This window comes from Lolium rigidum, chromosome 5, assembly GCF_022539505.1.
Source record: "Lolium rigidum isolate FL_2022 chromosome 5, APGP_CSIRO_Lrig_0.1, whole genome shotgun sequence".
Taxonomy (NCBI): Eukaryota; Viridiplantae; Streptophyta; class Magnoliopsida; order Poales; family Poaceae; genus Lolium; species Lolium rigidum.
In genome coordinates, this window is record NC_061512.1 from 85696000 (window position 1) to 85710129 (window position 14130).

The window sequence follows — 14130 nt, forward strand, 5'->3', positions numbered from 1 at the left end:
AGGCGGAATATTCATTCAGTGGGAGGCGACGTTCCCGTCGACAGCGAGGCGCCAGTGGTGACTTCATCAATTTCAAGATCCCCACCGGCTCAGTCTTTCGGAGGTGCTCATAGGGGTAGGGTGTGCGTGTGTGCGTTCATAGGGGTGAGTGTATACTCGTGTATTTGAGCGTGTGCGTTGTACTGTGTTTCTCAACAAAAAAAATCATGGCTGGATGGAGTAGTCCGCTCTCCTTAGCAGCCATAAGTTCCTAAACAATGCAACCCGATCACACGGTGAGCTTGCCAGTGATTAATCAACACAAAAATAAGGTCTGAAATGGCATTAGCATCCAACCAAATCTCACCAACGTGACCAAAAGTCTACGAGCAGCTAAACATTGCGTGTACTTGTCAAAAAAAAATCTAATTTAATAGTTGCCCTATCTGTCAGAGCTGTCTTGAAGTCCATGCACCGCACTACATGATCAGTGCTAGTCAACTCGTACACACAACGCCGCCACCTCGCTATAAGTAGCAAGCAAATCTTACACTTGGTGCTGTACCTACCAATCTTCCAACAAAGATCGAAGAAATGGCCGACGGCAAGGGGGCTGCGGCTGTGATGTGCACGCCGGCGTTCGCCTCGCGGGTTATGCGGAGCCGGTGGTACGTGGTGTTCGCGTCGATGGTTGTGATGGCGGCGTCGGGGTCGACGTACATCTTCGCGCTCTACTCCAAGGAGCTCCGGTCGACGCTGGGGTACAACCAGCAGACGCTCAACACCCTGAGCTTCTTCAAGGACCTCGGCACCAACGTCGGCGTGGTCTCCGGGCTGGTGCAGCAGGTGGCGCCGACGTGGGCCGTTCTGCTCATCGGCGCCGGCATGAATCTGGCGGGGTACCTCATGGTGTACCTCGCGCTGACGGAGCGCACGGCGGCGCCACCCGTGTGGCTCATGTCCATCTACATGTGCGTGGGCGCCAACGCGCTCACCTTTTCCAACACCGGCGCGCTCGTCTCCTGCGTCAAGAACTCCCCGGAGAGCCGCGGCATCGTCATCGGCCTGCTCAAGGGCTTCGTCGGGCTCAGCGGCGCCATCTACACGCAGCTCTACCTCGCCATCTACGGCGACGACGCCAAGTCGTTGGTCCTCCTCATCGCGTGGCTTCCGGCCGCCGTGTACATCTTCTTCGTGCACACCATCCGCGTCCTGCCATACCGTCGCCGCGCCGAAGGCGACGAGCCTAACACCAAGCCCTTCTTCTGCTTCCTCTACATCTCCATCGCGCTCGCCACCTACCTCCTCGTCATGATCGTGGTGCAGAAGCAGGTGCCCACCTTCTCCCACGCCGCGTACGCCGTCGGCGCCACCGTGCTCCTCCTCATCCTCTTCCTCCCCCTCGGCGTGGTCATCAAGGAGGAGTACCAGGCCGTGTCACAGCTCGAGGAGTCCCTTCAGCATCCGCCGGCCATCGCCGTCGAAGAACCAAAAACAAGCAGCGCGAAAGACGACGACGATCACGACGAGACGAAGCCGTCATTTGGCTTCGGCTGCTTCACAAGCATGTTCAAGCCGCCGGCGCTGGGGGAGGACTTCTCCATCATGCAGGCGCTGGTGAGCGTGGAGATGCTGGTGCTGTTCGTGGTGTCGGTGTTCGGCATCGGCGGTACGCTGACAGCGATCGACAACATGGCGCAGATCGGGCAGTCGCTGGGTTACCCGGCCAAGAGCATCAACACCTTCGTCTCCCTCATCAGCATCTGGAACTACGCCGGCCGCGTGGGCGCCGGCTACATGTCGGAGTTCTTCCTCGCACGGTACAGGTTCCCGCGGCCTCTGGCGCTGACGGTGGTGCTCCTCGTCTCCTGCGTCGGCCACCTCTTCATCGCCTTCGGCGTGCCGCAGTCTCTCTACGCCGCGTCGGTGATCATCGGCTTCTGCTTCGGCGCGCAGTGGCCGCTGCTCTTCTCCATCATCTCCGAAGTGTTCGGGCTCAAGTACTACTCCACGCTCTTCAACTTCGGCTCCGCGGCGAGCCCCATCGGCGCGTACGTGCTCAACGTGCGCATCGCCGGCCGCATGTACGACGCGGAGGCCGCCAGGCAGCACGGCGGCGTGGCCGCCGTTGGGGACAAGGTCTGCAAGGGGGTGCAGTGCTTCAAGCACGCGTTCCTCATCATCACTGGGGTGACGCTCGCCGGCGTGCTCGTGTCGCTGGTGTTGGTGTGGAGGACGAGGAACTTCTACAAGGGGGACATCTACGCCAGGTTCAAGGTGGCACCGGCCACGGTGGTGGACGGGAGCAACGACGGCCGGGAGATGGGAGGGAGTAGAGATGGGGAGGAAGTAAAGAAGGGGAAGAACAAGAAACAGGAAGTTAATGAGGAGGAGATTCAATGATAACTAGTACTAACTCATAATTGTAGTGTTATCTGTGATCTAAGCAAATGTTTAGAGAGGATGGAGAGTGGATGAATATGGTCATCTGTAGTACTCCTTGTAGTTGTGGATGAATATGGTTAATCTGTAGTACGGCTTGTGGATGTTTCTGTTGTTTTTTGCGAACACGCAAAATTGCATTAGAAGAAGGATGTGACTGATCCTCAATGATTGAGAATTAACATCATTTTCAGTTAAATAATATCATCGAATTTTATATGAGTTACAACTGTATAAATTACGAAGAAAATCTAACTGTTCGGATAAATATTTTTAGTTGCATCTCGAGTTTCAACTGGAAATATCTCTGTTACAACTCCACTAAGGCCGGTGCCAACGCGGGCGGCAGCGCCGGTGGTACCGCCCGCCCGGAGGCGAGAGCGGGGCGAGAGGCAGGCGAGACGACAGCGCGGGGCGGTGGATCCACCGCCCGGCGGTAGCGCCCTCTACCGCCCGGCTTCCGCCCGCGCTGGCGCCAAGAGGGGGGCGAGAGGGGGGCGAGAGGAGGGCGAGAGCGAGGCGGTGCGCTGGCGGGTCGGGGCGAGAGCGGGGGCGAGAGGGAGGGGGCGATCTGATTCGTCCACATGGAGTGAGAGTGGGGTAAGAGTGGGGTGAGAGTGGGGTGAGAGTAGGATGAAATAACTTAATCTGAAAAAGAAATGGTGATGTGGAGAAGAGAGAAATGAGAGCTGGTACTATAGCCCGTACACTGGCACCGTAGGATAAGAGTGTGGTGAGCGTGAGGTGAGAGTGAAGGTAAAAGCTGACCTGACGGGTGAGAGTAGGGTGATGCATTGGCACCAGCCAAACCAACATTGTATGCCAGAGCGCGCAACTCCAGGACCTGCAGAGCATCTTTGCTTCTCTCCCTCCTCGGCCGAATCAATGCATCTCCGACCTCTGCAGGCGCGTCAGCTCGCCATCCCGCGTCGGCTTCAATGCCGGCAGCTCAGCCTACGCCGCCCATGCCTCTGCCGCCCCCGGTGCGCAGCATCAGTGCCATTGCTGTCGCTGACGACGCCCAGCGGCAGGCCGAGACGCAAGTTTCACGGGAATGGATCGAGGTTCTGGGGAGGTGCGCGCGGAAGGCGCCCATCCACCTTGCCATCTCCGGACTCCGCCGTCAGTGCGCAGGCCCCAGCGACCACCGTCCCCGCTCCGACGACCAAGTTTCACACGAAATCAGGAATAGATCGAGGTTCTAGCCACGAAATTTTTTGGCGGGAGCGGCTCGCACAGGCCGTGAAGCAGCACGGTTCTCCTGGATACTTTTGGTTCAGCTGTTCACAAGTATACTGTTCATTTGGAGGCTTGAGGCCTCTCTATGTACTGAGCTACCTAGCTGCCTCAGGCGTCCGTTTGCGTCGCGCTGCGGACGCTAAAATGACAGTTTTTGTCCGTGCGTCCGTTTGCGTCTCGGGGCTGCTCCAGCGGGGCGACGCATTTATTTTTTTCCTTTTTTTTCCTCTTCTCCATTTAAACATAGTTTCAAATATTACATTTTGAAACATGATTTTACACAAACTAACACATAGTTTGGAACATGGTTTACACAAACTAACACATAGTTTGAACCATGATCGACACAAATATAATTTTTTTTTAAAGAAGCCAGTTGTGTTGATTTCCGTATGTTCGCTGCCAAGAAAGAACATTCGAGGGCACACCCAAACTGGAAAATCCAGCGGGAGGAGACGGTGCCCTTTTTGGTTCTACCAAGGAAGAACAGACAGAGACCTCCACTATTGGCTTCGTCTGGCCTATAGCCAGATTCCCTGCAAAGAAAGAACACTCGAAGTTCTAACTATCGATGTCCGAGCCGGATTCGCCGGTGTGGTAGTGCCTGCGGCAGGCTGTGTCGTCGAACACCTTGACGATCATCTCGCCGTCCCTCTCGTAAAGGAAGGTGAGCTGGCAGTCGGGCTCGAGCGGGAGGTCACGGGCGAACTTGTCCCACCCCGTGTGCAGGTACATCTTGCCCTGCCCGTCGAACAGGACCTCCACGGTCCAGCGGCAGAAGTTGCAGCTGGCCTCCCGTAGCTGCAACTGCGCCGGCTCGACGCCGTCGACGAACTCCACGAACTTGTCCGGGAGCCGCTTGATGCCGAGTGGGTCGTCGTCGATGCGGTGGAGGAACTCGAAGCAACGGTCCTCCTGCGAGGACGAGGAGGGCGCAGGCGACGGCGAGCGTGGGGCCGTAGCTGTTCCACCACGGCGGCCCCTGCCCCGGTCACGGGGGCGCCCAGGGCCGCGGCCTCGACCGCCTCGCCGGCCACCAGGACCGGCCATGGACTACCTCGCGGGCCTGGATGCGTCGCAGGAACACCTAGGCGGCGCTACGGTCGAGCTTTTTGTGGTGGCTAGGGTTTCTTTGGAGGAGTGGATGAGGAAGAAGAACGCGCACCCTCTTTATATAGGCAGGAGGCATGCGGTGGCCGCGGGACGTGTGGCGTCGCCATTAACGTGGTTGGCGGAGGTGGGCGGCCGCTCGGCAGCCGAGGCATCGCAATTAACGTGGCGCAGAGTGCCGAAGCGACGAAGCGACGCATCGACGCAGGGTCACTGCCAGGCGGGCCCGACGAAACGTCCACCAGACGCGAGCGGATGTTTCCGGACGTCCGCAGAGACGCATCCGAGGCGCATATTCGGGCCAGGTTTGCGTCTCCGCAGACAGCCCGGTCACTTTGCGTCGCCCCGCTGGAGGTGGTGCCAGACGCATTTTCGGTCACGGCGAATGAAAACGGTCGTTGAGCGACCGTTTGCGTCGCGCCGCTGGAGATGCCCTCGCGGTAAGAGCGTCTCCATCCTTGTGAACCTGTCCGAGAAGGCCGGCGTACGCGGAAGGGACTGTGGCCTCGCTGGGCAAGGTGTGGTGCCCAATAAAAGGTACTCTCGTGAAGAAAATGCGTGATAATGTGTTCATGTTTATATTCCTACAACCGTCTGGGAGGAGGAAGGCAGTGGAGGATGGCCCCTGGAAGGTGGGGAATGATCTGTTGGTGGTAGAGGAGTTCGTCCCCGAGAAATCCCTGGATGATTATGCATTTTCCACGTTTCCGATTTTGGTCCGCATCTTCAAGCTGCCACTGGGTAGGATGAACCAAGAGACAGCGGAGGCAATTGGCAGTGAGATTGGGGTATTTGTGGAAGCGGATGTTGGCGAGAATGGAACTGTTGTTGGTGAGTACCTGCGTGTTAAAGTTAGATTAAATGTGGCTGAACACATGCGTAGGGGAATCCTCTTACATGTGGGAGGAGGTGACAATGTGAAGTGGTGTAATTTCGAGTATGAGTATCTCCCTCAATTCTGCTTCACCTGCGGTGTCGTCGGACACGACGACAAATGCTGCAACATAATCCTGGGCAAAGGGGAGAAACAACAATATGGCAAATGGATGATAGCAGTGTTGCAAAAAAGAAGAGAAGTGACCAAGATGGCCAGAGGTGGGTAGATGGCAGAGGAGGCGCAGGGCGAGGCTCAAACCAGGGCAGCGGTGGCTCTCTTTCCAGGAGCGACAGAGAATCATGGAAAAAAGACCCTTCCAATCTCCTAAAGGGGGGCGGCTCAGCTGATGGAAGCGGGAGGAGCAAGGAGGTGGATGACGAGGTGAACAGCCCATTAAAGAAGTTGACCCAACAACTGCTGAAAGGTAACCCAAAGAAGCTAGATTTTGACATGGCTGCAGCTGCCGATGGGAGCGAAGGGGGGGAGCTTGAGAATGCAACGTTGGTCGCAGTGCCAGTCGAAAAAGAAGGAGATCCGCTGGGGACCGAGGGTTCCCTCCATGCTGTAAAGCCAAGGCCATGGTGTTTGGCTCTGCGGGAGATGGTTCTTTAGTGGAAACACAATCGGTGAAGCCCAGCTTGCCGGAGGACACCAGGCAGGTCCAAGCGGCTGTGGCTCTGCCACGGTATGCCAAAACATTCAAAAGAACGCATAAAGACAGGGGGTGACAGGCCAAGTGGAGCAGGTGTTGGGGGAGAAAAGAAGACAGTAGGAGATGCAGGAGGCAGGGGGAAGTGAGCAGAAGATACTAAAAGCAGTGAACGACATGGAAGGTGTGGTGTTTGCAAGTAACCGACTTGATGAAGCGGGCTACCGGGACAGCTCCGCGGTGCCCAATGAAAATCAGCGCTTCTAACTGCCGGGGTTGGGGAACATGTCGGCAGTTAGAGGTCTTCTGGCCCACCAGAAGAAGGAGGCCCCGGATATTCTCTTCTTGTCTGAAACCAAACTAGATGAGAAGGGAATGGAGAGATTTTGTTGGTTGTTGGGTATGCCTCACATGCTTGTCACTAAATGTGAGGGGAGGAGTGGTGGTTTGGCTTTGTTTTGGCGGCGGGGTGTTGACGTGACTTTGAGGTGGAAGGGCCGCATGCATATTGATGTGAATGTTGTTGCTGAAGATGGTTTGAAATGGAGGCTGACGGGCATTTATGGGCACCCATGCCAGGAGTTGAGGAAGGAGACTTGGAGACTAATGTGCACTCTCCATCACCAAGGTGACTTACCCTGGCTGTGTGTGGGTGATTTCAACGAAATCCTCTACAGTTTCGAGAAACAAGGAGGTGCTGCAAAGCCACAATCCCACATGGATAACTTACGGGATACGCTAGAGTTTTGTAATTTACAAGATCTTGGATTCGAGGGAGATATGTTCACCTGGCGAAATAACAATAGCTGTGTCTAAGGCTATGTTCGGGAGCGGCTGGACCGGGTTGTGGCATCGCCGGCCTGGCGTCTTCACTTCACTGACTTCAAGGTCAAGAATGGCGACCCTGAGCATTCTGACCATAGGCCAGTGGTGGTGAGTGTGGCGTGCTCGAATAAACCGGTCTGGACAGGGAATCATGGCCTCAATAAGAGGTTGAAGCGAGGTGGCTGATGGAGGAGGAGTGTGAGACGATGGTGAAGAATGCCTGGGGTCTTGCTGTTGCGAGAGGTGAAGTAAACATCATCACTAAGCTGAAAACTGTTTCTAGGGAGCTCCATTCCTGGAGCAGGGATGTGTTGGGTGACCTCCAGAATCGCATTTAAAATCTAAAGGAGGAGTTGGAGGGGTGCAGAAGGGGAGAGATCAATGCCAAGAGAGTCTCCAAAGAGAAGCGCATTCGTTTCAAGTTGGAGAGGCTTGAGGACCAGCGGGAGATGACGTGGAGGTAGAGAGCACATGCTGATTGGCTCGAGAAGGGGGGGCCGCAACACCTCCTATTTCCACTCTTTTGCCATAGAAAGAAAGAACCACAATACCATAAAGAAGCTGAAGGGTGGCGATGGCGAGGTGGTCACTAGGGAGGAGGGCTTGCAGACCCTTGTTACTAACTATTTCTTTAACTTGTTTACCCCCGTGGCAGGTATTAATGCAAACCAGGTGTTGGAGAATATTCAGGTCCGGGTCTCAGCTCAAATGAATGGGGCCCTGGCGGCTGATTCTCTAAGGAGGAGTTCAAAGAGGCTCTCGATAGTATTGGCAATCTTAAGGCGCCAGGAGCTGATGGTATGCCTGACGTGTTCTACAAATGGTTTTGGGGCACGGTTGGCGAGACTGTGGTGGAGGAGGTTCTAAATGTGTTGCGAGGTGGCGAGATACCAGAAGGATGGAATGAAACAACTGTTGTGCTCATCCAAAGGTAAAGAACCCTGAAAGTTTGAAGGAGTTGCGCCCCATCAGCCTTTGCAATGTCGTTTACAAGCTCGTCTCCAAAGTTTTGGCGAACCGCTTGAAGCTCATCCTGGAGGATATCATTTCGCCAAACCATAGTGCCTTTGTTCCAGGACGGCTTATCTCTGATAATACTATCCTGGCCTACGAGATATCACATTTTATGAAGCGGAAGAGGTCTGGTAAACAAGGATACATGGCTGTGAAGTTGGACATGAGCAAGGCGTATGACCGGGAGGAGTGGTCGTTCCTGGAGCAGGTTATGAAAAAGCTGGGTTTTTGTGATCCGTTTGTCCAAAATGTGATGAAGTGCGTTAGGTCTGTGTCCTACAGATTCAAAGTCAATGGGAATATTACTGATACCATTTTCCCTGGCAGAGGCCTTCGTCAAGGCGACCCAATATCGCCGTATCTCTTCCTTCTCTGTGGTGAGGGCTTCTCCGCTCTGCTCCATGAGGCTGAAGCTAGAGGGGAAATCACTGGCATCAAACTGGCCCCCTCGGCGCCTAGTGTGAACCATTTGCTTTTCGCCGACGACTCTCTGCTCTTGTTGGAGGCGTCAACTGAAAGCGCTGCGACTGTCAATGCCATTCTGCAATCGTACGAAGCTGCCTCGGGCCAAGTCATCAATCGGGAGAAATCGTCCATCCTGTTCAGCAAGAACTGCTCAAGACGGCTAAAGGAATCAATTTTGCTTGCCTTTGTCCTTAGGGCTGAAACGCGAGGGGGCAAGTACCATGGTCTCCCAACATACATTGGTCTGGACAGGGCAAAAGCGTTCGCCTACATCAAAGAGAAGATTTGGAAAAGAGTTGTCGAATGGAAGGAAAGGTTTCTGTCTAAAGCCGCTAGGGAGATCCTCATTAAAGCAATAGCGCAAGCCATCCCAACATATGCCATGGCGTGTTTCGATCTGACCAAAGGGCTATGTGATGACATTGCCCAGATGATATGTCGGTACTGGTGGTCGCAACAAGACAACGAAAACAAGGCACACTGGGTCAGCTGGAAGAATATGATGAAACCTAAGGAGGAAGGTGGGCTAGGGTTCAGGGACATATACGAGTTCAACATTGCTATGCTTGCGCGCCAAGGTTGGAGGCTCCTTCAAGCCCCAAACTCTCTGTGTGCCAGAGTCCTAAAAGCAAAATACTTTGCTGATGGGGAAGTCCTTAGCGCCAGCCCAACTCCTGGAATGAGCTATGTGTTGCGGAGCATTTTGAAAGGGATTCAGGTCCTTAAGATGGGCATCATCTGGAGGGTGGGGAATGGCACCCATATCCGTATTTTGGAGGATCCGTGGATTCCTGATAGCTCTACGCGGAGACCTTGCACGTTGCGAGGGTCAAACCAAATCACCTGGGTTTCTGATCTCACCATTGTTGATGGTACCACCTAGGACTGCCAACTGGTCAAGAGTGTTTCGACCCAAGAGATGCTGAGAATATCCTGAAGATTCCCATCTTTGGCCAGTGGGATGACCAGGTTGCTTGGCACTATGACAGCCGCGGCATTTTCTCTGTCAAATCGGCTTATAAGGTCGCTGCCCTTGCTGCGGATGCGGATCGACAAGCTGGTTCTGCTCATGGCGGGAGGGGAAGCACTTGGGAACAAAGCGTGTGGAAAGGTATCTGGAAGTTGGAGTGCCCACCCAAAGTGCACCACTTCCTGTGGAGGGTTGGGCACGACAGTCTCCCACTGCGGATGAATATTGAGAGGAAACACATTGACCTGGATACTAGATGTGCCATTTGCAATTGCTTTTTTGAAAATGGTGGCCACCTTTTTGTTAGCTGCTCTCAAGTTTGGAAAGCTTGGCGTGTCCTGTCCCTTGAAGAAGTCCAACAAAGTCTGATGTCCTGCAACTCGGGGCTACAATTAATCGACAATATCCTGAAGCTGCCTCCTGACAAGAAGATGTTGTCCATCGCATTCATCTGGTGCTGGTGGATGGAAAGGAACAAGGCAAATAGGGGGGAGAGGAGGCTGAGTCTGAATGAGCTGGTGTTCTCTTCCGAGCGCATTTTTTGGAGTGGCATGTACTTCTAGGCAAAAAACCAACGACTATTTCTAAAGGCATCGCGACTTGGGAGGATCCTCCCACGGACTGGATCTTAATCAACTCTGATGGGTCTTTTCATGCAGAGAATGGTAATGGAGGTTGGGGTGTGGTTGGCAGAGATTGCAATGGTGATTTGGTGTTTGCTGCGACTGGAGCTGTCCCTCATGCGTTTGACCCTCTCCATGTTGAAGCTGTGGGCTTGCTACTGGGAGCAAGAATGGCCAGCAACCTGGGAATCGGGAGGGCAATTTTTACTACTAACTGTCTCACTCTCAAGCATGCTTTGGCATCCTCTTCGTATGATCTGTCAAGACTGGGATCCATTATAGCTGAAACCAAGTTCATTCTAGACAATTTCCTCATTGATTATGTTGTAAGTTATGTGCCCCGTACAATGAACAAACCAGCACATTTACTGGCAGCGTTAGGCTTGACAGGAGTGCAAAATGACCACCAGGTGTGGTATGAGCACGTCCCTGATGTTGTAAGCAGGGCTCTGTACGGCGATCTTGCCGCCCAAGTTTAATGGAATGTGAGCGTTCCAAGTCAAAAAAAAAAAGTGTCTCCATCCTTCTTCCCAGGAAGGCCCTTAGGACGCCTTTTTCATTCGGATGGACGAAAACGACCCTGTCGTGCCGGAACCTTGTTTTCGCCTAGATTTGGGCTTTTATCCGTCCGGCGAGCCCTAGGTCATCCCCGGCCCCCGGGGAGCGCTCGGGGACTTCGGACGAAACGAAAGCGCGGGAAACGTCGAGAAAACTTCCCGCGTGGATGGTGGCCCCGAATTGTCGCGACAGAGGCCAATCGTCTTTCGCGCGCTTAAAAAGCCTGCCGCCGGTCAGTCTTCGTCGGACGCGTAGCTTCCACGCGCCGTCACCTCGGATTCACGCATGAACGTAAACTCGCAGCGTACGACGATCATCCCCCTCCTTCAGCGCGTAACAACGCCGCCGGTCGCCGCTGCTGGTGGGGTGCGCCGGGCTGCACGCTCGCCCGTGTGCTCGCGCACATCGAGGCCGGCAACTCCCCCCAGGGATGCCGCCGGCGGCGCCATTTCGGCACGCCGTTTTTCAAATTTAGTTTTTATGTTTCCATCTGGCCGAATTCAAATGTATGTACGAATTCGGCCTATATATGTACGAACTCGCCTATATATATTAAATATCTTTAAATTTCGCTTATGTTTGAACCAATTACGCCTTGTTTTGTCTGAATTCCCCGTTATTCGTCAAAAAAATTCATCCATCATGGGCTTGCCGCTGGGAAAATGGGCCTCCCCAGGCCAAAAAAAATTGCATCCATCCGGCGCTAAATATTTCGGCCCTGGGAGCCCCAACGGATGGAGGTGCTCTAAGGGCATTTCCAACGGGGCGACGCATATGATGCCCAAAAGTGGCCGCGAGCGTCCATTTGCGTCGCCTCACAGACACATTTTGTCCGCGCGTTCATTTCCGTCTGGGTGTACTCCTAGGGCGACCCATTTTTAGATTTGCAATATATTTAGAAAGCATAGAAAGTATTACATTCAAACTGTACAAACTAGTTGTAGAAGCCTAGACTACTTGCTGCTGTAATAACCCAGAACATAGGAACAACGAAGGGTAGATTTAGAAATGGGATGTGCATTTCATCGCAAAACGAGGAAAATTTTCGCGCCTTATTGCAACTAAACCTAAGAGGGATCGAGGTTCTCTCTCATTTTGCAATTAGGGTTAGGCAAGGTGAGTTAGTGAAATTTCGACATGATCTCTTTTGTATCTTGTTGATTTGGGAGTTGAATTCATTGGACAAGTTATTATACAAGAATAACATCAAACAATAAGCACTAATGAATATAGGAATTGAATTCACAATTTAAATACAACTTATGAATTTAAATGACTTTGAATTTCAAAGTAAATAATAAATACAACATTCATTCAAGAATATAAACATTACACAAATCAAAAGCTCATAAGTAAAATTTGAGCTTTATTGATATCACAACACAGATTACATTGTCTTTACAATATTCTTGACACAAGAATTAAAGAACAATAAACAGAAATGAAAATGAAGATTACAATATTGATCCTAAACTAAAAACCTAGACTAAATGACTTGAAGTATATCTTCATGGTCATATTCATCTTCAGAACCTGCAAAAAAACACAATATGCACTAGCCAGGGGTTAAGTGTTAGACAGAATTCAGTTTGGACAAAAACAAGTGTCCTGCACACTTGTGCATGTCCAAAACCCTGGACAGCACAAGATAAGGGCAACAGCAGACCAAACCTGAGCACCACCAGGGGCTCAAGTTTCAGCATATGAGAGCACACAGCTCATGTGTGCTGAGCAAGCCACAGCAAGGCCATGCACAGGCCTAGTCACCAAAGCAAGCCAGGCATGTGTGGTATTGCTAGAACAGAAGAAGAGCTCATATAAAAGGGGCACAAACCCTAGAAACAGTACACAGTCAACTAGATAAGGATTCACAAGGTAAGGTGAAAATAGAACAGGCACAGTTCATCCAGTTCTTGCTCAAGAACAGCACCAACCAACACACAACCAATCAACCACCAGAAATCATGGTGACCTGAGAAGATCAACCAAGACCTGGAGGTGAAGGGCTGTGACACACAAACCACAAGTCTGCATCAACACAATATTTCACTCTAGGAGCTGGAACAAGGTATACCTAGTTCCTGGAGAAGATCCAATGGATCTAATCCATAAATCATGCATGACATATGTCATGGGATTGAGCAGATGCTCAATGGGTAATTCATCACTTGGTTTTCACCAAGGATCACTGTCAGTCTAGAAAGCCACTAAAACAGAATCATCTAGATACACATCTTGTGCACAGAAGCTAGAAATCATGCACAGATGCACACACTAGCAAGAATTTATGCACAGACAGCACCAGTAGATGTATAGCATGATATTAGCAGCTACCAAAGACTACACAGAGGATCCTAAGCATGCAACCATCAGGAAACCCTAGAATTCTTCACAGGCAAGCATATTGGCATTCATATTGATTATGATCCCCAAATATGCAAGCAAAGATGAGTAGCCAACAAGATCTAGCCAACCATGTGAGCAACCGATCGGTAGCAAGGCTACGAGATCACATCACACATAGAACCATCCAAAGCAAAGCCAAATAACAAAGCATCATTATCCAGAAAGGGATTCAGACTTCATTTGCTTGTCAAATAATCATGAAAAGCAAATTCATACACAGCAAGTCAATTAATCATCACTGCATAAGCAGTTCATGATTACTTAATTCATCCAAGCATGAATACATAACAAATCCATGCTATATATTGACAGCAGCACACTGTGAGGCAACACAAGCACATGTCACTACATCCTAGCTCCTGGATCAAGTCCAGAAAGCTAGGGAGTGCAGCAGCACACATACACAGAAGCAATAGCATGCTTGAGCAGCAGCATCAGTAAGCAAATAATTCACTTAGCCACAGAATTCATCAGCAACCAAGCCACTTACATGTAATTGATCAAATGGATCAATTGAATCAAGTCAAGCCACACAGATAGGCTAGCCAACAGAAATATGGATCATTGGATTACACAGGAGGCACAGAAGCACCTCACAGGCATCACTGGCATTCACAAGTGTCACAGATGCATAGCAGTACACCTAGTCAAGCAAGCTCATAAGCATGTACAGCATGGCATAGCAAGATCATAGCATGATAGGAGCAGTAAGCAAGCAACACTTGGCATGCACATAGCAAGCAAAACACACTGGCCAGTAACCAAGACTTGGTGAATTGGCCAGAGCTTGCAGAGAAGAGAAGCATAGGAAGCATAGGCAGCAGCAGCAAGGCTCTGCATGATCATAAGATCATCAGGAGGCCGTAGAGCAAGAGGTAGAAGAAGCATAGAAGCATGGGGAGGCGCACATGCATGGAGATGAGAAGGAGAGGGAGCAGAGGACCTTACCCGCGCCTGGTGGCAGAGGCTATGG

The 14130-nt window shown here is 51.9% G+C and overlaps 1 protein-coding gene across 1 annotated transcript; it reads left to right on the plus strand.

Moving 5' to 3' along the window:
• The first annotated feature begins 520 nt into the window (after nucleotides 1-520).
• On the plus strand, nucleotides 521-2640 carry LOC124654133. The gene has a single exon (XM_047193169.1). The coding sequence runs from the start codon at nucleotides 574-576 to the stop codon at nucleotides 2380-2382; it is 1809 nt and encodes a 602-aa protein (XP_047049125.1). The 5' UTR covers nucleotides 521-573; the 3' UTR covers nucleotides 2383-2640.
• The last annotated feature ends 11490 nt before the right edge of the window (nucleotides 2641-14130 follow it).

What these genes read in the sequence shown, in the direction of transcription:
- LOC124654133 (XM_047193169.1), top strand. Translation starts at nt 574, where the DNA reads ATGGCCGACGGCAAGGGGGCTGCGGCTGTGATGTGCACGCCGGCGTTC.